Source organism: Petromyzon marinus, chromosome 62 (assembly GCF_048934315.1).
Source record: "Petromyzon marinus isolate PM22_M1 ecotype Great Lakes invasive population chromosome 62, UKy_Petmar_22M1.pri1.0, whole genome shotgun sequence".
Classification (NCBI taxonomy): domain Eukaryota; kingdom Metazoa; phylum Chordata; class Hyperoartia; order Petromyzontiformes; family Petromyzontidae; genus Petromyzon; species Petromyzon marinus.
In genome coordinates this window covers 12,086,421-12,110,335 of record NC_133728.1, presented here as the reverse complement: position 1 = coordinate 12,110,335, position 23,915 = coordinate 12,086,421, and the positions used below count along the sequence as shown (strand labels likewise).

Here is a 23,915-nt window from a genome sequence, read left to right as displayed (position 1 = left end):
GTGGGGCAGGAGGCGGGGAATAAAGTGGACCCCACAGCAGCACCCGGGTCACTGGAGTAAAGTGGACCACCGCGGCAGCACTGGAAAGATCGGCTGCAGGGGGGGAGAGAGAAGGGGGGGGGGGGGAGGAGGCAGGGCAGAAAAGTGGACCCCATGGCAGCACCTGGGTCACTGGAGTAGAGATCGGAGAGAGATGCACACAGAGAGAGAAAGACACACAGAGAGTCGGAAATAACAGCTGACATAGGCAGGTAGGATGGAAGCATCACAGTCAGTTAAGACTTTACCTGGCTAATAACGTCCTTCCAATGATTGCTCAGTTTGTACCCATCTTCTCGGTTGAAATTCTGTCTGTGTTTATATATCTGGATGGCTTCATGAACACATCTCTGATAATAGCCGGTGGGTTTGCAGAGTACCTTCGTCTTGGAAAAGTCAATTTCGTGTGAGCCCACTGCGTTAAAACAATGATCAACAACGGCAGAGGCATTGGTCCTACCGTGTTTCAGATTTTCCTTGTGTTCGCGAACGTGGTTCGAAACTTGTCGTTTCGTTTCCCCAATGTAACTGCTGCCACAGCCACAACTCAATTTGTAGACATATAAGGAATCACATCCTTTACAGATGGGATCAAATCACGGATTTTGTGTACTGTGTTGAAACGAACCTGGATCTTGTGTTTGTTTAAGATTTTGGAAATATTTTGGTAACCCCTGCTATGTATGGCACAGTTATGCTATTGGTTGGATCCTCAGATGGTTGTCTCCCCATGGCTGGGGAGACAGCTTTGCGGATTGTACGGTCAGAATATCCGTTCATCCTGAGGGCTTGGTGTACGTACTCCAGCTCACTGGCTAGGTGATGCTGGTCGGAGATGCAACGGGCCCTATGGTGTAGTGTTTTGATGAGCGAATTCTTCAGGGCTGGATGGTGGTGGGAGGCAGGCTTTAGATAGGCATCCATGTGGGTGGCTTTCCTGTAGACAGAGTGTCCCAACGAGCCATCAGGTCTCTTCTCGGTCAAAACATCCAGGAATGGTAGCTTGCCATCGTTTTCCACTTCCATGGTGAATTTGATAGACGGGTGTATGGAATTGATGTGGTTGAGAAATTGGTTCAGTGCTGGCAGGCCATGTCACCCCCTGTGAGTTGCTGGCTGAGGTGCCATCTATTGAGGAAGCATTGGAGGTGATCCAGAGTCTAAGACCAGGAAAAGCGCCGGGCAGAAATGATCCCCGAAGCTAACTGCTGAGGGAGGATGGGGTTTGTGTGCAGACTGCCCTATATGACATCATAATAACTGCCTGGACCACTGGACGGCTCCCGCAGGATTGGAAGGATGCCCTGGTAGTCCCCGTTTTTAAGAAGGTGAACCATAAAGACTGTAACACCTACAGGGCATCTCCCTCCTCAGTGTGCCGGGAAAGGTCCTGCCAAGGATTATTCAACATCACCTTGCTAGGTATGCTGAGGAGAGGCTTGCAGAGCCCCAATGTGGTTTCAGACCTGGACGGTCCTGCACAGATGCTATATGTTCTGTCCGGCTGCTACAACAGGACCTACACATATGCTTTATTGACCTGGTCAAGGCCTATGATACCACCAATATGCCTGGGTTCTGGGTTCTCCTTCGTGCTTTTGGAGTCCCTGACTCTCTTATCACCACCATTAACGACCTTCATGATGGTGGGCATGCCCTGGTAAAGCAACGTGGCCGGGAGTAAGAGCCATTCTCTATTCATCTTGGGGTGCGGCAGGGGTATGTATCATCTGGTTCTGACATTAACATTGTTTACCACTTCGTTCGAGGTTACCACGGTTGTAGCAAAGGAATTTCCATCTGATACAGATACAATGGGAAACTGACTGATGCCCAGTGCAGTCGAGAGATAGCTCTCTATAGGTCAACCATGTTATCTATGCTGATGATCTGGTGATTGCTGCTCACTCAGAGAAGGAGTTGGAGGTGCTGCTGGAGCATGCTACTAAGAGGTGGGGCCTTGCATAGTTGGGTTTCGCCTCGACTATTGCAACTCCATCCTGTCTGGTCCTCCTCTGGCAACCTAAAAAAACTTCAAAGATTACAAAACAACCTGGCACGCATCGTCATTGGCCGCACTCATCCCCGTCTCGACTCAATTGCCTCTCTCCGTGCCCTCCACTGGCTACCCATTGCCAGCAGGGTCACATACAAGATCGCCTGCCTCTGCCACCATGCCTTCACATCTGCCTGCCCCCCGTACCTCTCTTCATTTTTGACGACTTGCAGCACAGCACACGGCAGATGCCTTCGCAGTGCGACTCACGACCTCCTCTTGATACCAAGATCCAGGATGGTCACGTCTATGCACCGCTTCTCGGTGGCGGTCTGGAAAGCAATCCCTCTGCACATACGCAGCATCACCTCAATCGTCTCCTTCAAGAGACACATAAAAACTCCTCTCTACAACCACGCTTTCGAGTGACTCTGAGCTTGGCTCCATGCCTCTGAGTGGCGAGCACCCATTGTCCTAGTGAAGAAGCATAATGGAAATTTGAGATTTTGCGTTGACTTTCACAAATTAAATTAAATATTGGTGGCGGATGCGTTCCCTCTGCCTCGTATGGATGACTCGCTCGATGCATTGTCGGGCGCACAATTATTTTCGATGCTCGATTTGTTGTCCAGATTTTTACAATTGCCCCTCGATGACGAGTCAAAACCAAAGACCACTTTTCGTGCGCCCCAAGGCCTTTATCACTGGAATTGCCTTCCGATGGGATTTGAATTCAGCGCCGTTTACCTTTCAGCGGTTAACGGAGTTGGTCCTAGCAGGGTTGCAATGGGACTCTTGCCTCATATATTTGGATGATGTCATCGTCTTTAGCAAAACCTTTGACGAACATATGCAGTGATTGCGCTCGGTCTTCGAGAGAGTGCATGCGGCCAAATTGAAATTCAAGCCACAGAAATGCCATTTGCTTCAGACGTCAGTTAAGTACTTGGGGCATGTAGTTAGTGCGGCCGGTGTCACCACAGATCCATAAAAGACTTTGTATGTGCGCACGTGGCAGGCTCCTAAATCGGTAGCAGACGTCCGCATTTTCATTGGATTAGCTTCTTACTACTGGCGGTTCATTAAAGATTTTGCCCACATTGAAAAAACACTCCATGCCCTTTCGGCCAAGGGCCAGAGATTTTGATGGGATAGAGCTGAAGAGGATTCCTTCCTCGCCCTCCGCTCTGCCCTTGCTGATGCCCCCCCCCCCCAACTCGCATACCCCGATTTCACTAAACCCTTCGTTTTGGACACGGACGCCAGCGACACGGGCATCGGGGCAGTGCTTTCCCAGCTTACCGAGGGATTGGAGAGAGTGGTTGCTTATGGCAGTCGAGTCCTGTCTCCTGCCGAGCAGCGCTATTGCGTCTTGTGCAGGGAGCTACTGGCCATGGTCCACTTTATTCAGCGCTATCATCCTTAATTGTACGGACGGGACTTTGTAGTCCGCACAGACCATGCAGCCCTCCAGTATTCCCCGCGCATTGACCAGCTGTCTGGACAGTTGTTCCAATGGCCACCCCATGCTGCGTGCACGTGTGCTTCAGGCATGTTGAAATGTAAGCCCCCGCAAGGGGAGGCGCCCATGGTGTTTGCGGCAGCAGGGACAACGCGGGATGCGGGCGCTCAGTCGCCATGTGATTCTATTCTAAATCTCGACCATGATACGTGGGCTAAGCTGCAGTTTGATGATGCTTCGTTGTTGATGTTGCGCCGTCGTGCTTCTTGGGGCCCGGGTCCTGCGGGTCGCCTTTCCATTATGCTGCGGGAGGGACTCCTCATGCAGTGGGAGTCCCAGCAATATGCTCTGATCATACCCAAGGTCCTTAGTGACAAACTTTCAAAGGCCGTACACAAAAAGTTGATGCATTTGGGTGTGCATAAAACGTTGGCGACATTGAAAAAGGACTTTTATTGGCCCGGAATGGAGAGTGATGTCCTTCTCCTGATTAAAAGTTGTGTTGATTGTGCGCGCCGGAAATTTCCTGCCACGTGACCGCAGATTTCGCTACAGTCTATTGTTGTGTCACGGGTGAATGAATTGGTTGCCCTGGACATTTTGGGTCCCTTCCCGGTCTCCCGGAGAGGACACAAGTACCTCCTCGTGGGGGTCGAATATCTGACTCGTTGGCCTATGGCCTGGCCCTTGGCTGACCAGTCAGCTGTGTCTATAACTGACACTTTTGTGAACAGCTATGTTCTGGATATGGGGGCCCCGGAGCAACCGCTCACGGATCAAGGTAGGGATTTCTCCAAATTGCTCCAAGTGTGGGAGTCCTTGGGCATGCAGAAAATATGCACCATATCATCCACAAACTGACGGGATGGTTGAGCGGTTGCATAGAACCCTCACTGCTATGCTATGCCAGCAAGTGACTGAGGGACAGTCGGATTGGAATCTGCACACGCCAAGGGTACTTGCGACTAACAGACTTGCTTCCAATGCCTCGACGGGGTTCTCACCGTTTTATTTGATGTATGGGAGGGAGCCCAAACCCCCTGTGCAAATTCAGTTGGGACTGAGCCCCCCACGGAAAAGTTCGTCAGTTCCTGACCCCATGTTGAAAACACTGGAGCAGCTGCGGTTGGACCGTGAAGCCGCTAGGGTCAACTCGGCCCGCAGACAGGCCTGTAACGAGTGGCTGAAGGGTCATGAAGGGCCCTGAATACCGTGGCAAGTGGGGCACAAGGCTTGGCTACATTGCCCTCAGGTGCCTGTGGGCACGTCCCCGAAACTGTACAGTCCCTGGCACGGGCCCATCGAGGTCATTGAGGTTCGGCGGCCACATTGTGTGCGTATCCATTTGGGCCGGCGGCGCTGATTTGTGCATCCTTCGCGGTTAAAAACATACTTTCCATCCGATCCGGTCGATTCATCCGCACATCCCTGCTGGCCAGTGTCTGATGCGTCCGGTACGCCGACCGCCATGCTTAAAGTAACAGGCCATGAGGAGGAATGTTCTGTACCGCCTGCAGGGCCAGAGGCCCTAAGGACCACAGACGGAGTGTTGCGGACTTCCTCATCGGACCACTCATTACACTCAAGCGGACCCGTCTCTACCCGCGGCGACGGGCCTGCTGCACATACCCGTTCGCGACACGTCGTTTTTTTGTTAATTCCCCATTCCCTTGTTCTTGTTATTGTTCATGGTCACTGCTTATGATTGCCTTGTAGTTAAGGGTCGGTCACTGGTCACTATAGAGTTGTGTTAGGTGTTGTCATGTTGCATGCGCACGAGGGATGTATATTACAGCCGGGATGGCTGCGTTTTTATTCGTGAGGGGGGGGGGGGGGATGATGTAGTGTGGTAAAATACACGGTGCGCACTGCTGCCCAAGGGCAACTGAGGGAAGGCAGGTGCGAGTGTGCAACTTAAGGTTGCACGTGCAAACCGCTACCCCTTTAACGGGAGATTCGGTTGCAGATGGGGTCGGTCCGGGGTCATACGCTGGCACCGGAGGTGTCGTCTTGGAGACGTACGATAAGGAGTGATTGATGGCTTGACAGGCACCAGCGGGCCCTAAAGAGACACAAGGGAGAAGCTGGATAATTGGGAGGAGGATATAAGGGGGTGTGTGAGAGCAGAGCGGGAGTTCGGGTTCTGGGCTCAAGGTAAAGACATCTCGCCGCTGCCGCTCAAGCCAAGGACGGACCTCAACCCTCATGAGTCGACGGGCGGGTGATGGTTGATCCCCCCCGCCTGGATCGGATGAGTGAATGGGTCTGAGGGAACGTAGGCAAGGGCAGCGGTGCAGAAAGAGGGCAGCTGTGTGCAAGCTCTGTGTGAGTGAAGCCTCTGTGTGAGCGAAGCCACTGTGTAGCGCTGCTGTTTGCAAGCTCTGTGTGAGCTGCTGTCTGTGTCCGGAACTGTGAGTGCAGAGCTGCTGAGAGGAAGAGCTGCCGCAGGCAGGTCAGCGAAGTGTAAAGTAGATAGGGGACGTTGATTAACAAAGTGACCGTATAGACAGAGATAGGAGTGCCTACAACTGGTGCCAGAGAGAGCAATAAAGTGTAAGCAGGTGGCTTGAACAACTTGTCTGACTGAGTGATTCTACAGGACACTACACTTGTTAAAGGTTTCAGTTTGGTGTTTTAACATCTTAACACCTGTTTTGTTGCCAGAAAAAAGGGGAAAAGCCTATTATATTTTGGGACTGGAAAAGGAGGTCCCATGATGTTTATGTATGTCTATTGCAGGGAGGTGCTGGGAGGGCAGCAGCAGCTGTGGGCTGTGGTACTGGCGCTCCCTGTGCTGCCGGCGCTCACACAGCTGCTCGTGCTTCCTTTCTTCCCCGAGAGCCCCTGCTACCTCCTCATCGACAGAGGCCAGCCCCAGCAAGCGCGCCAAGGTCCTTACCCCTCTCTCTTAAAATGTTTCTAATCCCTTTCTTTTTTTCTTCACGTCACTTCCGAACACAATTCTCGTTGTACTCTTACCTTTTGGCGTTCTCTGTTCTGACACTGGTGAGACAAGGCCATGAAGAAGGCTGTCTGGTGTAAGCCAATCAGTTTCAAAGACAATACATATATTATCAGAGCATATTTTGTTTGCATGTACACCACAAGCATGTGTGGTTAATGCAGACTTGATACCTTGCAAAATGTATCTATTTGGTGTTTGAACATCTCAACACCCCCTGTTTTATTGTCAAAAAGGGTAAAATCTATTCTTATTATTCACTAATTTTTCTCTTAAAAAAAACGATTCTTTCGTATAGCGTTTGAAAAAGTAACAGGCTATAATCGTCTTATTTATTTTATAAGCCATTTCATGGCATCTCGGGTGGCTGAGTGGAGTCCTGTTATTCTACGAGAATGCAGCTCGTTGTGTTGGACAGTAATCAGTGAGACGCTTCATGGTTTGCACTTCACTGCATTTGCAGTTTGGTTTAATCCTTGATTTTAAAATAATAATAATCCTAACCTCTATATTATGAAACTCCTTTCATATCGAAATATCTCAAAGCACAGAAAAAATAACTCACGAGTATATATTAAATCTAAGCGAAATAAAAGCTCGATTTAAAGCTTTCGTGACTGCAAGGATTCATCTTCTTTGGTTCTTTCGGTAAAGTCACGTAGAATGAGAATAAAATAATAAATTGATAAAATAAAATAACACAATAATAAAATAATAAATTGATAAAATAAAATAACACAATAATAAAATAATAAATTGATCAAATAAAATAACACAATAATAAAATAATAAATTGATAAAATAAAATAACAATTTATTATTTTATTCTCATTCTACGTGACTTTACCGAAAGAACCAAAGAAGAGAAATAAAAGCTGATAATAACAATATAAAATTACAACTACGCTCCAATTGGCAATACAATGAACAAACTATGCAAAATCAAATAGTAGTGAAACAGTATATAATCGGACATCAGGAAAAGCTAATGCATAAGCATTGGCTCTCACATCTTAAGTTACGGGGAAAGCCTGTAAAAATAGGTGAGTTTTAGGGCGTGATTTAAAAAGTGAAACAGACTCAGAATTCCCAATAGAACAAGGATGGGGATTCCACACACGTGGATCCTGGCTGCAGAACGCTCCATCCCCCATACAACACCACCAGTCTTGCCTTTGGAATTATGAGTAAACCAGAATCAACTGATCTAAAATTTTTGCAGATATTTAAGAGCCAGCCCATTCAAGGCCTTAAACGCGAGAAGAATCATCTTGAAGTCGATTCTGTATTTTACAGGGAGCCAGCCAGTACATGGATGAAATAATAGGAGCAATATGGTCATACTATTTAGATCTGGTTTAAAGCCGGGCAGCTGAGTTTTAAATATGTTGTAATCTATTTAAATATTTTTAGAAACGCCAGCAAGCAAGGTGTTACAGTAAGCCAACCTTGAATAAATTAAGGCATGCAACAACCTCTCGGCATCAGGAAGGAACTATCCACACCTCTTATATGTTCGGACAAGGTTGAGAGTGGTCCACTGTCGTTGGGGCAGAGATAAACCAGGCTGTTTCTTTGCCAATAATTCAGGAAGGTTCTTGTTTGGAACACCTCTGTTTTCCGGCATCTTGTGCCATTAGGTGGCAGGCTCCTTTCAACTTATGGAAGAGTCGAGGCATGCATCCAAAATTCATGTCTCTTTTTCAGATGGGAGGGTGGTGGAGATTTGGTGTCGATATGCAGAGGGGGTAACATTTGGATTTCCCAAGATCTTTAAAAAATACCCCTTAAGCGTTGCATCATCCCATCAGATTCTTGATAGTGGGACAGTAAGACTTCTCCACAAATCTGGCTGTCGCCTGATGAAGCTAGTTGTAATTACTGGCAAAATGTCGTACTCAGATTGTAAATGTTGTGGCTTGGCTCTCCAACACACCGGTGTGATATACTAGTGACGAATTGGCACGTTCTGTTTACGTGACAACCCTTACTAGTTGGCTGTGTCGGGTGGTGGCGGGTTTTTACGCGATCTAACCCAAAAACCTCTATTATGGATGATATTGGGATGTTTGCGAGCACTGACAGCCACTGCAGTGGTTATAGATACACGGGAGCCACTGGCCACACCCAGCACAGCATTTATTTTAGTGCCAACGAGCCCAATGTGAGAGCTGTTGCACCAGACATGTTTAGCGCGATATTCTGCTAGAGAATGGAGCAGGGCCTGCATTGATGTCCAAAACATCCCTGTATTACATCCCCAGGAATTCCATGCTAGCTTTTGAATGCTGTTGACTCTGTATTTAATATTCTTGCTATAGGCTTTGAGGTGATGTCGACAGCGTGACAGTCCAGTCAAGGGTTACTCCGAGGTATCTGGGTCTGTGGTCATGGTTACGAAGGGCACCACAGAATTGACCTTGAGTGGCCTCGATCCTTCAATTTTTTTATCAATTGAAAGGTGGATACTGATGTTTTCCCTGCATTCGGCTTCAAGCATAATGCTTTGAAGTTATTTTCTAGCATTGTTAGGTCCACCTCCAGGGTTCTCTCCGCTTTCTTGCATTTAGAGACTTGGGTTAGCCAGTGCAATATCTTCTGCATAAATGATTTTGCGAGACTCTTGATAAAATGTTACTGATGTAGAGGTTGAATAATGCCGGAGTCAGGGTGTACTCTTTTATGAGGCGATTATTTAATCTCTTCGTGTGACTTTCTGTCATAACAGTGCGAATTGTGAAGTCTGTTAGCATTGCGTTGATTGTAATCTGTAACGCATTTCAGACAGCATTTGTCCTTGGAAATATTTATATATCAGCAATAATAATGAGCAGGGCTGGTATGCGTGTAGGCCATGATGAGATAGCAGGGCAGGGATGTTGGCTTAGGAAGTAGGGCGAGAATACAGAGATGAGATTTTTTTGTGCTGATTGTGTCTCCACATTTTGGGAAACAACCGTTTAATCAACGTGTCCAATTTTTAAAAAGTTGACACCCGAATAGCAAAACTGTACACAACAGTTTAATTAATATTTCATCAACTTTACCAGAATTAAGGTGACCCCTTTACTACACATACACAGAACAAATGGTACTAATTGTAGTTGCAAATGGTTAAAACAAGAACTCATGCTCACACACACAGAGGTCGCCACAGGATGCCCACTACAAGCTTTAGGCCACACTAGGCATGGCTTGTAGGAGGATTCCTGCCTTTGGGAGGCAGGGTGTGGGGCAGTCGCCTAATTTTAAAGGGGCCCGAGTGATCTACCATGGAAACATATTTGTTGAATCTCTTTAACTGACATCCCAGCTCTAGGCCAAATATTCTAAATCATGCGGGAGTCACAAAACATAAAATGTGTGTTCGTGTCTCTTTGCAGTGCTCGCATGGTTACGTGGTGGTGATGGCAGTAATGGTGGTGGCAGCTGTAGTGATGTTGCTGCTGGTGGTGGTGATGGTAACAGCGCTGATATTGGTCAGGGCACTGGCGGTTCTCCCCTGGAGCACCGACTGGATGAGGAGCTTTTGGCCATGAGAGCGGAGCAGGAACAGATGTCTGAGGGCCCCAGGTCCGTGTGGGATGTGATGAGGAACCGCGGAACGAGGTGGCAACTTATCACCGTGCTTCTGCTCAACGTCACTCAGCAGCTCAGTGGACTGAATGCGGTGATCCACGCAATACCTGCACCTCACTCAATCACTTCTAGAGCAATATAGCCAAAGCCTGATTCAAATTCCAACAATTATATGGCAGATTTGTTCCAATTGGTTTTCAGGAGTTATTAGTAAAACCTAATATTCTGCTCTTTGTTCATCACACCAGCCTCTCGTATTTTGTACCGGGCTTTATACATCATCGCTCGCAAACCTCGCCCTAACAACATGTGTAGGTGTAGTGCCCTACCTGTCCAGAGATGTAAGGCAGTCCTGGTATGTCAGTAGAGTTAATGTAAATAAATCAATAAACACAAAACCTCCAGAAGAAGATATTTGTCGTAGTCTTCTGGTGGCAGAATATAAACTAAACTAAAAACTAAACAATGTTTATTTTACCAGGTAAGGTCCACAATTGAGCTATGTAAGTCTTTTTCATAAGTGACCTGGCCACAAATGATAGCTCAGCAAAGTGGCGTTTTGTGGGCAAATTTGTAGCAGCCAAATACTCTGAACGTATGTTTCTAAATGTGGAGGGAAAACTTGGAGGACCTGGATAAAAATACATGCGACCACGGGGAGGATGTTTGTTTGCCTATTTTGCCACAAATATGTGTGGTTAATGCAGACTTGATTTCTTGCAAAATGTATCTATTTGGTGTTTGAATATCTTAACACCTGCTGTTTAATTGCCAGAAAGGGTAAAAAAATCGTACTTTTTTCATCATGATCAGGAACTTTCTACTGCCATTAGAGTTGATCTTGTTAATGTGACTTAGGTTATTTCATTGGCATGTGATTCCTGGAAATACTTGCATATTCATTTTGCAGATCTTAGTTACTTTTTTCCTTGATCTTTGCCCTGGAATCTGATTATCTTGATAGAACAGGGGTTTGAGACAAAAGCAACTGAGATTTTGTTTGTATAACTTTTTTTCTGTGACAATTCCGGAGATGAGGTTACATATATTTTGAAAAAAAAACAGGCTGGGATTGGACTCGGTCTCGTGTTCATGCAAGTGGTCGTTTGGTGTGTCTGCTGTCGTAGACCCAAATTATAGAAATGTGTTTTTGCCCCTTTCCAAAGTTTTACGATTTCGCCTTTCAGAGGCGATAAACCCCAAACTTATACACACACTACCAGCAATACAGGGGACATGTATCTGTGTGTGTTAGCACGCTGTGCTACAAACCCAGTGACCAAAGTTTCGATTCTGCTCATGGCCAACACCAGTGACGAATATCGGAACTGGTCCTGGGCTTCCACAAGATCGACTCAGCCTTAAATGAGTAACTGGTGCAATGTGTACCGTAAACATCGCCACTGGGGAGAAAAAAGCGGTCACCCAACCCCTCGTGTGCCATGCCGACCTTCATAGGTGCTCACTGACAGTATTTGTCCTGTTTAACACACTTTCACGACCAATATCATCCATTAGAGAGGTTTTTTTAGGTTATATCGCGTAAATATATAAATGTGTCGTTAAAATCCGCCATCACCTGACACAGTCAAATAGTAAGGGTTGTCACGTGACCAGAACATGCCAATTCGTCACAAGTACAGCCCACTGGCGTGTTGGAGAGCCAAGCCACAACATTTATAATCTGAGTACGACGTTTTGCCAGTAATTACAACTAGCTTCATCAGGCGACAGCCAGATTTGTGGAGAAGCCTAATTGTTTTGTATAGAGGTGTAGATGTGGTGACACTTATGCGCTCTTGTGCAAAGTGGGGGGGGGGGGGGGGGGGGTTAATGAGGCTACGTACATTATGCATGTGTATTATGTGAGCCCTTTGATCTTGTCCTTCCTGTCTATTGTATGTATTAAAATAGCCGTACCAACGGTAATCCCTTTTGAAGTATAGTGCCCTTCATAGGCATGCATTTAAATAATGTGTTCTTTTATTATTCACTTCCACGTAGCACTAAGGCGGTAGCTATCCGAACGGTTAAAATCATTTTGATTTCTATCAATTTTGATAGATTATCTAATTAGTCTTGGCCAGTAGTGGCAGGTTTGAACGACACATTTATATATTTACGCGACCTAACCCAAAAAACCTCTATTATGGAGTACTTGTTCTCATAGTCTGTTGAGGTTATACGGGGAATCTTTGTATTTTGGTTTTCAGATTTACTTCTATTCCACGTACGTGTTCAAGGAGGCAAAGATCCCAGAGGAGAAGATCCCCTACGTGACACTGGGGACTGGAGCTGCAGAAATTATCACCGCCATGTCCTGCGTAAGACAGACATAGCAGCTATAACCAGGGTGGAAATGGGCTGGAAGGGCCCAGAATGCTGTGGTGGGAGTGAAAATTGTACTCGACTGTGTCGTTCCAGAAGGAACCAGGGACTAGTGTAACATCAGGTTGTCCACATCTATATGGGGAGGGCCATGGAGGCAAGATGTTAACTACCTCACCTGGTATAAAAGAGGTTCGTGGGTTCAATCCTGACCCTGATGGCTGTAGATTTTGAATTTGCATGTATCTCTTCCTGTGGTCGCGTGGATTTTTCTCCGGGTCCTTCGGTTTTTCCTCTCCACATTCAGAAACATGCGTTTAGAGTATTTGGCTGCTATACATTTCCACGTGATAAGCCACTTCATTGAAATATCATTTGTGGCAGGCTGCTTGTGAAATTGAGCTATATAGCTCAGTTTGCCTTATATGGTAAAATAAAAAAATATATTTAGTTTCATATGCTCTATATACTTCAAAAGTGCCTTGCTGTGGATCTCCAAAACTGTACATGGGAGGAAAACTTACATTTAAGTGTATGAAAGGTATGATAATATTCGTTCGTTCATTCGTTTCTCAGTCCGCTTGTCGTGGTGAGGGCCGTGGTGGCAACATGTTGAGTAGGGTGGTCCAGACCTCCCTTTTCCTGGCGACAGACTCTAGCTCTTCCTGGGGAATTCCCAGGCATTCCGATGCCAACATAGTCCGACCAGCGTGTCCTGGGCTGGCCCCGGGGTCTCTGCCCAGTGGAGCGTGCCCGGTAGAGTTCCAGGGGGAGTCTATTGGGGGACATCCTTACCAGGTGCCCAAACCACTTCAACTAGCGCCTCTCGATCCGGAGGAGCAGCGGCAGGAATCTGAGGCTCTCCTGGATTACCAAGCTCCTCACCCGATCACAGAGAGTGAGCCGGCAACCCTGTGCAGAAATCTCATTTCGGCCCCTTGTACCCGTGATCTCATCCTTTCGGTCATTACCCAAAGTTCATGACCATAGGTGAGTGTGGGAATGTAGATCGACCTGTAAACCGAGAGCATGTTGGTCGAGAACTCAGCTCTTGCTTCACTACCATGGAATGGTACAGTGCCCGCAAAACAATGCGCACCAATCCACCGGCCAATCTCCTGCTCCCACTTATCATCACTCACGAAAAAGACCCCGAGGTACATAAATTCCTCCACTAAGGGCAGCTGTTCCCCTCTCACTTGGAGAAAACAATCCGTCCATCTCCCGGGAGTGAACCATGACCTCAGATTTGGAGGTGCTGATCTTCATCCCAGCCGCTTCACACACAGCATCAAACCATTCAAGTGCATGCTGGAGATCACAGACAAACGAGGCAAAGAGAACGTCATTTGCAAAAAGCAGTTACGCCACCTCCATGCCCCCATACTGGATAGTCACCATACCTTGGCTGTGTCTTGATATCCTGTTCATGAAAATCACAAACAGGAGTGGAGACAAGATGTACCCTTGGTGGAGTCCAACACCCACAGTGAACGACTTTAATTTAACACCAAGAATACGGACACAGCTCTCACTCTGGGAATAGAGGGACTAGATAGCGCACAAAAGTGGCACCGGTACATAATACACTCGCAGCACCTCCCACAAGACATTACAGAGAACATGATTATATGCTTTCTCCAAGTCTACGAGGCAGAGTTAGACTGGAGAAGCATACTCTAATGACCCCTCAAATATCTGTGATAGGGAAAATAGCTGGTCCATTGTTCGACTACCATGACGGAATCCAGATTGTTCCGCTTGAATCTGAGGCTCGCCCACTGGTCGGAGCCTCCTCTCCAGCACGCCCTCTGGTCCCCTTTTTTATGGGAACCACTTCCCCAGTTTGTCAATCCAGATGTACTGTACCCGCCTTCCATGCAACATTGAAGAGGCGTGTTAACCACGACACCCCTACACTGTCCAGCGCTTTTAACAACTGGGCGAATCTCATCCACCCCTGCAGCTTTTCCATTACGAAGGCCCTCGACTGCTGCAGCAACTTCAGCAGTCGTGATGTATCCAACCATCTAGCTGTTTCCAGAGCTGCCTCCTGAGCAGAGGGGATGTCCACCGGGTTGAGGAGCTCCTCAAAGTATTATTTCCACCTCTAAACTATCTCCTTAGTTGAGGTCAATGTTATGCCACCATTACTGAAAACAGCCTGGGTCATGTCCCGTCGACCACTCCGAAGGCATCAGATGGTTTTCCAGAACATATTTCAGGCTTCCCGGTAATCCCTCTCTAGGACCTCTCCAAACTCCTCCCATGCCCAGGCTTTCGCTTCAGCGATTGCTGCAGCTGCCGCCCTCTTAGCAAGCCAGTACCTCTCAATCGAGTCTGGATACTGTTTTCTGAGCATAGCTAGGAAAGCCTTTTTCTTCAATTTGACAGCTTCCCTCAACACTGGTGTCCACCAGCAGGTCCTAGGATTGCCACCATGACAGGCACCAACTTCCTTCAGGCCACAGCTTTTCACAGCTGCATCCACAATAAAGGTCCTGAACATTGTCCACTCGGAATCAATGTCCACGACCTCCCCTGGAGTGCAGGGTAAATGTTCCCGGAGGTGGAAGTTGAAATTTTTCTGCACTGAGTCTTCCACCAGACGTTTACAGAAAACCATAACTATTCGTTTGGGCCTTCCACATCTATCTGGTCGGTGCCCCAAGCATCGGATTCAACTTACCACTAGGTGGTGATCAGTTAACAGCTCTGCCTCTCTCTTCACCTGAGTCTCCAGAACATACGGTCTTAGGTCCGATGATACAACTATAAAGTCAATAATTCACCTTCGGCACACTTATGAACATCCTTTGTTTGTACATGGTGTTTGCTATAGACATTCCGTGACTAGCGCAGAATTCCAATAACATTTCATCATTTTGGTTCAGATCAAGGAGGCGCATTCCTCCCAATCACGCCTCTCCAGGTATATCTATCGTTTCCCACGTGAGCTTTGAAGTCGCCCAGTAAGACTATGGAGTTGGTAGATAGCACTCTGTCGAGCACTGCACCTATCGTCTCCAAGAAGGCCGAATAATCTGAACTGCTGTTTGGTACATAAGCACAGACAAGAGTTAAAGTTTTCCTGTCTGAGAACCGAAGTCTCATTGGCGCGACCCATTCATCCACTGGGACTTAATTCCAACTGAACAGCACCCAGCAGGGGGCTTATGAGTATCCCCACACCCGCCTAGGCCTCTCACCAGAGGTTACTCCAGAATAGGAGAAAGACCACCCCCGATTGAGAAGTTTGGATCCAGTGCCAATGCTATTTGTGGAGGTAAGACCGACTATATTTAGTCAATACCTTTCCACCTCCACCAGCTCTGGCTCTTTCCCCTCCAGTGATGTGACATTCCACGTCCCAATAGCTAGTGTCCATCGCCAAGGTCCAGTCCATCTGAGACCATCCCTCTCCCTGCCATACAGGCATCGCACCCGCCGCTCACCCTTTGTCCTGCGAATAGTGGGCCCACAGGATGGCACTACATAGTCATTTCGAACTGGGCCCGACCGGGTTACATGGGTCACCTGGCCACCAGGCTCTTGCTGGTGAACACCACCCCGAGACCCGGCTAGAGGGGTGTGTCCCGGTATCCCTTGTACGGGCGAGGTTCCCTGAATTATTGTATTGTTTAACCATTCATGAGCGGCTTTTTTACCGTTATTTTTCTGGAACCTCTCCCCAGACCTGGTCACCAAGGGACACCCTACCAGGAGTACAAGACTCCAAGAGACATAGCTCTAAGGGTCATTAGAACACACAGACCCCACCACCACGATAAGGTTACGATCCTTCGATGGGGGTATGAAAATATTTATATAACAAGTTATATATTCTAGATTTAAAGCTTTCGTGACTGCTAGGATCCATACTCTTTGGTTCTATTGGGTAAAGTCACGTATTTTCACCTACGTGACTTTACCCAATAGAACCAAAGAGTAAGTTATATATTATTTATATAGCATTTATTAATGAACGTGATGTAACAGGCAACAAACTTTTATGTATTAGTCAATGTTCGCTTTCACCGCCCCCATGTGCTCAGGCTCAGTTTGTATGATCTAGATCCAAAATCATGTATTCCCATTTCCAGCCCTGGCTGAGAACACATAAAGATACTGGCACAGCAGCTATAGTACACAGAGACAATGACAGCTGCAGGGAATGTGCAGTGTGTAAATATCACCATTGGAGATACAAAGGGTGTTTTGATGGTCAACCACCCCCTCCTGTGCTGTGTTGGTCTTAATAGGTACTCGAGAACAGCATAAAGCCAACAGTCTGTTAAAGGCCACTACATGGGGGATCTTTCTCTCTGTGTGTAGGGCATGCTGGTGGATGGCCTGGGCAGGAGACCTCTGCTGCTGTGTGGCTATGTTCTCATGTCGCTTTGTTGTGCAGCCATCACCGTGTCTCTGGCACTTCAGGTAGGAGCAACAATCTCGCAGAAAATGCAACTACTTCCAAGGCCAAATTATGTTTTAAGGGGGGCACGAGGCTATTATAGTTTAATTGGGACCCTGTTTGCACAAAATGCAATTCCTTCCCTTGACTGTTTCCATCACCCACGGCTTAATGCCAAACACTCCATAGCTATTCACATTGATTAGTTTAGTTCCAGCTTTTAAAATGTGACGTACGAAATACAAACCTGAATGAAAAAAATTAAATGAACAAAACTTTTAATTTTGTTGATTACGTTGATGAGGGCCCCATGGTAGCGATATGTTAATTACCTCGCCTGGTATACAGGAAGTCGTGGGTTCGATCCAGACCCTGACGCCTGTGTATTTGAACTTTCCAAATCTCTCTCCCCGTAGTCGCGTGTATTTTTCTCCAGTTTCCACATTTAGAATCAACATGGGTTTAGAGTATTCTCCTGCTATATATTTCCACGTGATAAGCCATTTCGTTCAGCTATCATTTGTGGCCAGGTCGCTTCTGAAAAATAGATGTATAGCTCAGTGGGCCTTAACTGGAAAAAAAAATAGTTTAGTTTATAGTTATAATTATTAAGCTGATGATAATGTTCACGAAGCTGACGATTAAGTTGAATGACGATGCTGAATTAAAAATGTCATGATGATGTGGCGTTACTCTTCCCCTCACCCTGGCACAGGAGCGCTCTATCTGGATGCCTTACCTCAGCGTGGCTCTCACCTTTGCCTACATCCTCAGCTTCGGCATCGGCCCCGGTGAGGAGAGGTCTCTCACGTGGTGATGAGACGGCACGTGTCACTTCAATCACGGTAATTGCTACCATCGTCATCATAAAACCGTGTATGACCCATACGTGATCCCTGCGCGACCCCAGGAGGGATCATGGGGATCTTGCCAGCAGAGCTCTTCATGCAAGACTCGCGCTCGGCCGCGTTCGTCATCAGCGGCAGCGTCAACTGGTTCAGTTTCTTCCTCATTGGCCTCCTCTTCCCTTTTCTTGTGGTGAGAGCGAATGTGTAAGCGAATTAGAGTTGGTGGCTTTGAGTGAGAGTATGAGGAATGAATGTGAGCGAGTGCGAGCTCGTGCAAAAGGGCGAGTAAAGAGTTAGTGAGTAAGAGTGAGTGAGAGTATGAGTGTGAGTCATAGTGAAAGTGACGGTGAGAACAAGTGCGAATGAGTCAGATGCTTGCTAACAGCTCTTGTCCCAACAGTATGTTGAAGGATATATTTGGAATCTTTGTCTCTGTGTGTGAGGGAGCGCAAGCGTTTTTGCGTATGAGGGAGTGTGTGAAAGTGACTCACACTGACTCACCATTAACAGTGTGAGCAGAGTGTGAGTCAAACCAGCAGTCGATTGGTGATGCTAAACACAAAATTATTTTTGTGTTTACTTTGTTGCCTTTTCTCCCAATTAGCGCGGTTGGCTACGTACGGTGCGAAATAAGTTTAACATATTACACACATGCTACTGCTGATGCTTATTTCTGGTTTTGCCCTTATCAGGAGGGCATGGGGCCCTACTGCTTCGTGTTCTTCATGGTGGACTGCGTCATGGGATCTATTATTGTGTGCATCCTCCTCCCCGAGACAAAGGACCGGTCCTTCGTCGAGATCTCGCGTCTCTTCCACTCAAGAAATTACGGCCACGCGCAGCCCCTCTCCTCCTCCTTTGCCACGTGCCAGAACGAGGCTGCGCCGCTTACACAAAGTGACCAGCTCGAGGAGTGACCGGGGATGTGCGTTGGTTTTCAAAAAGCTCACGTTGATTTCCTGCTGCTAACGTTGAGCGTTGAAGCATTTATGCTCATCTCCCGTTTACAGAACCTGCAGAGTCGTTGATGGGAATTCCACATTCCTATGGTAAGGGGGGAGTTTCTCCACATGACAACCATTTTGATCTTCCCCCACAAAATAATATTTGTTTCATCGAAGGATGATGGGCCAAAGAAACCCACTAACCGACTCGCAACCTTCCTATTGCGAGCTGCTCGATCACTCTACATAAAAGTTTAAATATTAAACTTAAGAAAATAAACTGTAGAGGTGGAGAGAGGTGCCATGGTGGCCCTGAGTTCAGAGTGATGTGCTGGTAAGGCTGTGATCCTGGGTTCAAATCCAGAATTCATCCACTGCCTGCGATTTAAAATGGGTTCTGTTGTGTAGTGAATTGATGGTCTGAGCCCAGTCACGAAAGACTCGCATAGAGACCCATGATATTAAATTCGGATCCGCTCTTGATTTAAAAAAAAATCCATCTCTGAGCATTAAAACGTAGTTTTGACTGCCACGTGGCGAGCATGACAGTCAGTGGCAAGGGTGGGTGAGAAAATGCTACTCTCTACTCTATAGATTAGAGGTCACTTGAAAGAATCTCAGAGGTACCTCTGTGATATTCACATCGCAGACCCTGCTCTTGGGTTCCAGTAGCTCAGCAGCTGATGATCGTGAGGGTTGGGGAGTTTGACCGGACCTCTATCCAACCCCTCGTAAAGCAGTCCAGTGCACCTGAGCTCCCGGCATTACAGCCACTCCCCAGCACAGTCAACCGAATCAGGGAGCCACTGACTTCCAAAATACACTTTAATAATTAACACAACAACGAAACATCACATTAAACAATTACATTATCCAACCCACTCGCATCTCCCCGAAAGTTCCCCAACTGGACAATGGAGTCTTAACTCTGGACACTCTTCCTGGCCTCATGCAGGAGCAGCTCTGATGCAGGAGCAGCTTGCAGCCTCTGACCCCAGCGCTCTGATGCAGTGAAGACACGCCCGTCAATAGTTTCAGTCGGGTGAATGCTGGAGAGACTCACGGCATTCATACTCAGCGATGCTGTAGACGTCGAACGCCCTCTGGTCACAGGTTGCAGAAATGTAGAAGCCTGGGAAGTTCATCAACGGTGAACTCTCCCTTCTTGAAAGTGCACGGTGGAGGCAGGATCACCACGCAAGTACTGTGCACAGACCGGGCAGCAGACCCTTCACAACGTGCCATAGAGCATAGGGGTCACGAACCGAGTCATTGATGTGCACAGAATAGAACGATCTGTGAAACTCAATGATGAGTCGGTTGGCAAATCTGCAAGCCGCTCTGAAAGCGAGTCAGACAGGTTCGAAACTAGTTTTCTTCCAAAGACATTTCAGCCTCCTCCACATCTGCTTTGCAACGATCACCTCGGGTGACAGCCAGTTACCGTGCACATTCCCTGTTCTCTTTGTGCTTGTTCGGCTGGACATGAGTTCATCAAGAACAGCAGTGATGCAATTTTCTAATTGAGCTCCAAATAAATCGACCGTGTACCTGAAATATTCAGAAACAACCTTCGGCACTCCCTCACTCTGCCTGAAAACTGAAATATAAAATATGATCACACACATGCGCCAGTACTCTACCCTTAAAGTGAACATTCACGGATATCACCTGTTGAATTTTGAAAAACACATTAAACAGTTAACCACTTTACCTGGAGTCTGAATTATCATTGGTGTAAAATAACGTTCTGCCCTGAACTCTCTGATAACCATTTTAAAAATATTTAATGGCTATGGCCCCAATGCATGGCTCATATGTACACCTGGGGGAGGAGGAGCAGCCCGTGAGGGTCGCTACAATAATGACGACAATGCTCTTTGGTTCTTTCGGTAAAGTCACGTAGGTAAAAAATAAAAGTAAGAGATTAAAATAGAGAAAAAAGTATATTAAATCACGACGTTTCGATTGCAACACAATCAATCATCATCAGGTGTGAAAATCACAGCTAGAATTTTTTTTTTGTAAAATCACAGCTAGAATTTTATAGTAAAAAAAAATTCTAGCTGTGATTTCCACACCTGATGATGATTGCTTGTGTTTCAATCGAAACGTCGTGATTGAATTTACTTTTATTTATTTATTTTTTTCTTTTTCTATTTTATTTTTTACCTACGTGACATTACCGAAAGAACCAAAGAGTATGGATCCTCGCAGTCACGAAAACTTCAAATCTAGGACGACAATGCTGTTGTGTCCCTGACTGGAGCCTGCAAGTGCCACAGCATGCGCCGGGTGACGTCATCTTGTGCGGCTTGAATCAAAGATCGATGACGCATGCGTGTGCATAGTTCCTCGGGTTCAATAACCAACGGATGAAGTTTACTGGTGATCATTGTCAATTGCTACGAGGCAAATACACCTCAGGCATCATAGTGAGACGTAGACAAGTAGCCTAGGAGGTTGAGACAGGTGCAAGTGAACGAATGAATCAAGTTTGGGGTTCAAGTCAAAAGACAGGTGTTTTTGCATAAAAATGATGTAGATTGTTAGATTAAGGTTATTTTAACGCTTAGGTAAGACTGGATGTTAGAAAGAAATCAATCCGTGGCTCACACGTAGCCAGGGAGATGTAGGTTTCTTTTATAAAAAAATGAAACCAATACTTTGCCAATAACACCGTGGCCTTTAAAGGAAAAATGTCGCCGATGTTTTGGACAAATGGCCATTCTTAAAAGCACAACAATACTTTGACATTTACGTGCTAAGCAAAAAGGCGATTACCCAAAACGTCGCCTATTATATATTTTTTTCTTTAAGGCCACAGTGCTATTGATTAATGTTTTCATTATTGTTAATTGAGGTTATGCACCACTGCCAACGCATCAGTATCAGATGGGTGCAATGGGAACGTGTCGCGAAACTAGTTGATAGAGTTATGGGTGTAAGGAAAACGAGCACTGGGAAAATCAGTCCATGTCGTAGAAAAGTGGTCCGGACACTTTCCAAATCAGGGCCTACTCATTGTATGAAGAAGAGGGCATTCAAGGCACCCGATTGGCTGTACTTTAAAACTTGTTTTTATTTACAAGTTTTAAAGTACAGCTAGTTTTGCCGATCCGGCAAAACTAGCAAAACCCGAGATCTGCGGATTTTGTTTGCAACCTATCATGGCGCCTCTGACGCACTGAAGATAGCAAGAACAACACGAGAAAATGTACCCAGATAAAGGGTAACCGGGTCTTCATTACTCCAGATCGAACCCCGGTGGACTCGAGGATGAGAAATCTTCTTCTCTTGCACAGGGACCTGGTGGGGAGAGAGGGGGATACGTCCCCAACTGCTCTATCCGGCTAAAATACAAGTCCATGTTAGCTGAAAAAATGTGACTTTCTGACCCTAGGAGAAGCGATGGCGAGCAAAGAAGTACAGGAGATCGATCGTCCACGGCCCCGAGGGGGGATTTGGGATGTTGTTGAATTGGTATGCTGGAGGTGGGGGCCCATCGGACGGCGCAGGCGGCGTGGGCTGGAAGCGAGATATCGGTGCCCTGGTGACAGGACACGACTGCCTTTCTTTGGCGGAGCGACCCGTGTGCCTTTCCCACCTCTATGCCGCCCCCCCCCCTTCACGGGGCAGTGTGGAAATGCTTCGATGCCTTCTTCTTTCCTCGATAAGAATGTCTGGTATGATATAGTTTACACTATAAACCGGTAAATCACAGTCGATTGGCTGGTCGTATGTGGTGAGGTAAAGTGTGAGTACCTTCCAACTATTTCAACACGTCTGGCCAGTGTGAAAGAAGAGACGAAATGCCCTCTAGCGCGTCCTCTAGTGGCAGCAAGCCAGCATAGATCATAAAAGTTAATTGTACCCAGTGGAACAGATGCAGCAATTCGAGCCCACATAAAATGAGGGCTCGACTGGCTGCATGGATTGTGGAATCATGGGATCCTGTGGGATGGAGACCACACGTGGAAGGTTTTCATCCAGCTATGGACACAACATAGCTACTGATGACATTTCTCCTGAAACATTTCTCTGCTTTAGTTTATTTTTTATTTTCCTAGGACCTATCACCACCCATCAGCAAGAAGATCAATACCGCACGTGGCAATATGCATACATAAGAAAAATACTCAAAAAGCCCAAAAGGAAAATGTATTTAAAAAGCAGCAGAAATCCCCAGCCACCATCAGAAATGTTGTTAATGAAGAAATTGACGTCCAACCTTCCAAAATGAATCGGGTGGCGATATGGCAGCGACAGGAGTACAACCCAGACCCGGAGGCTGAAGTCTACTGAGGCCATCGACCTGACTGGACAGTGATTCAAGAAACCTTACAAGGAGATGTACATGTTCCGCCACAATGCAAACACTAAAGTGGACCAATAATATGTATCCGTTCGCAAATACCACCACAAACTTGAACTCTACTGTTTTTATTTATTTGAGACCTACGTGACTTTACCGAAAAAACCAAAGAGTATGGATTCCTGCAGTCACGAAAGCTTCAAATCAAGATTCTACTTAAATATTCAACCTTGCGATGCCACCGTTACTTACCACAATTCGGCTAAATCACGCCAACAACAGATGCACGGTTCACGTCACCAAAATGAGTAATGGACAAGAAAACCACCAACGTTTACGTCATCTTCACGCCCAAAAATCTCCGGCCGTTAGATGCAACAATATAAACTGACACATGACGATCTGCAAGAACTAAGACATAAATCCCCCCATGTAACCATAACAGACTGATGAAGCAATGTGCTGTTGAATACAAGGAGGTGACCAACACCGTGCCCGGCTTTATTTTGTGTCCCCAGTGGCGATGTTTACACACTGCATCAGGTTCTTATTTGAATCGACCTAGGAGAGGCCCAGGACCGGTTCAGATAATTGTCACTGGTGTTGGTCGTGAGCGGGAATCAACCTTGGGTTGCCAGGTTCATAGTGCAGCACAATAACCGCTGCACTACCGCTCCTCACCATGTTCCTAGTCTTCTAGCATCATCACCCAGGGTCTCTCCACTACTGGATGAAGGCCTCCCCAAGCCTTTACTAATACATCAGAAGCAGCGACCATGGCCTATCTACTGCTGGCTGATTAGCCATACCTCACCACGCTGGTCCATGCAATGCTCTCTACGTGGCCTCTGCTCACGGTCCTCCACCAACACCAGTGGCTTTTGACAAAGCACATGGGGCTGCCGCCCTTCACAAGATCAGCAAGTTTACAGAACCACGCGCAACTGGCACCCAGGATCTGGCACCGGAGCTCTGTGGAATAGCGAGGCTGGCAGTGCCACTGTGCGCGCGCATGGTCTGAGGGGTCC

The 23,915-nt window shown here is 46.8% G+C and overlaps 1 protein-coding gene across 5 annotated transcripts in view; it reads left to right on the top strand.

The window, feature by feature from the left end:
• LOC116955822 (solute carrier family 2, facilitated glucose transporter member 5-like) overlaps positions 1 to 20,285 on the top strand; it is a 56,434-nt gene extending 36,149 nt beyond the window's left edge. For 3 of the 5 annotated variants that reach the window (XM_032977135.2, XM_032977137.2, XM_032977136.2), the window contains 7 exons: positions 6,237 to 6,388; positions 9,843 to 10,129; positions 12,252 to 12,362; positions 16,702 to 16,803; positions 17,496 to 17,571; positions 17,691 to 17,818; positions 18,321 to 20,285. In XM_032977135.2, the coding sequence (XP_032833026.1) occupies positions 6,237 to 6,388; positions 9,843 to 10,129; positions 12,252 to 12,362; positions 16,702 to 16,803; positions 17,496 to 17,571; positions 17,691 to 17,818; positions 18,321 to 18,545 (1,081 nt within the window). In that variant the 3' untranslated portion in view covers positions 18,546 to 20,285. The remainder of the gene's footprint in view (positions 1 to 6,236; positions 6,389 to 9,842; positions 10,130 to 12,251; positions 12,363 to 16,701; positions 16,804 to 17,495; positions 17,572 to 17,690; positions 17,819 to 18,320) is intronic. The other 2 variants (XR_012930114.1, XM_076053744.1) reach the window with 2 other exon arrangements.
• The last annotated feature ends 3,630 nt before the right edge of the window (positions 20,286 to 23,915 follow it).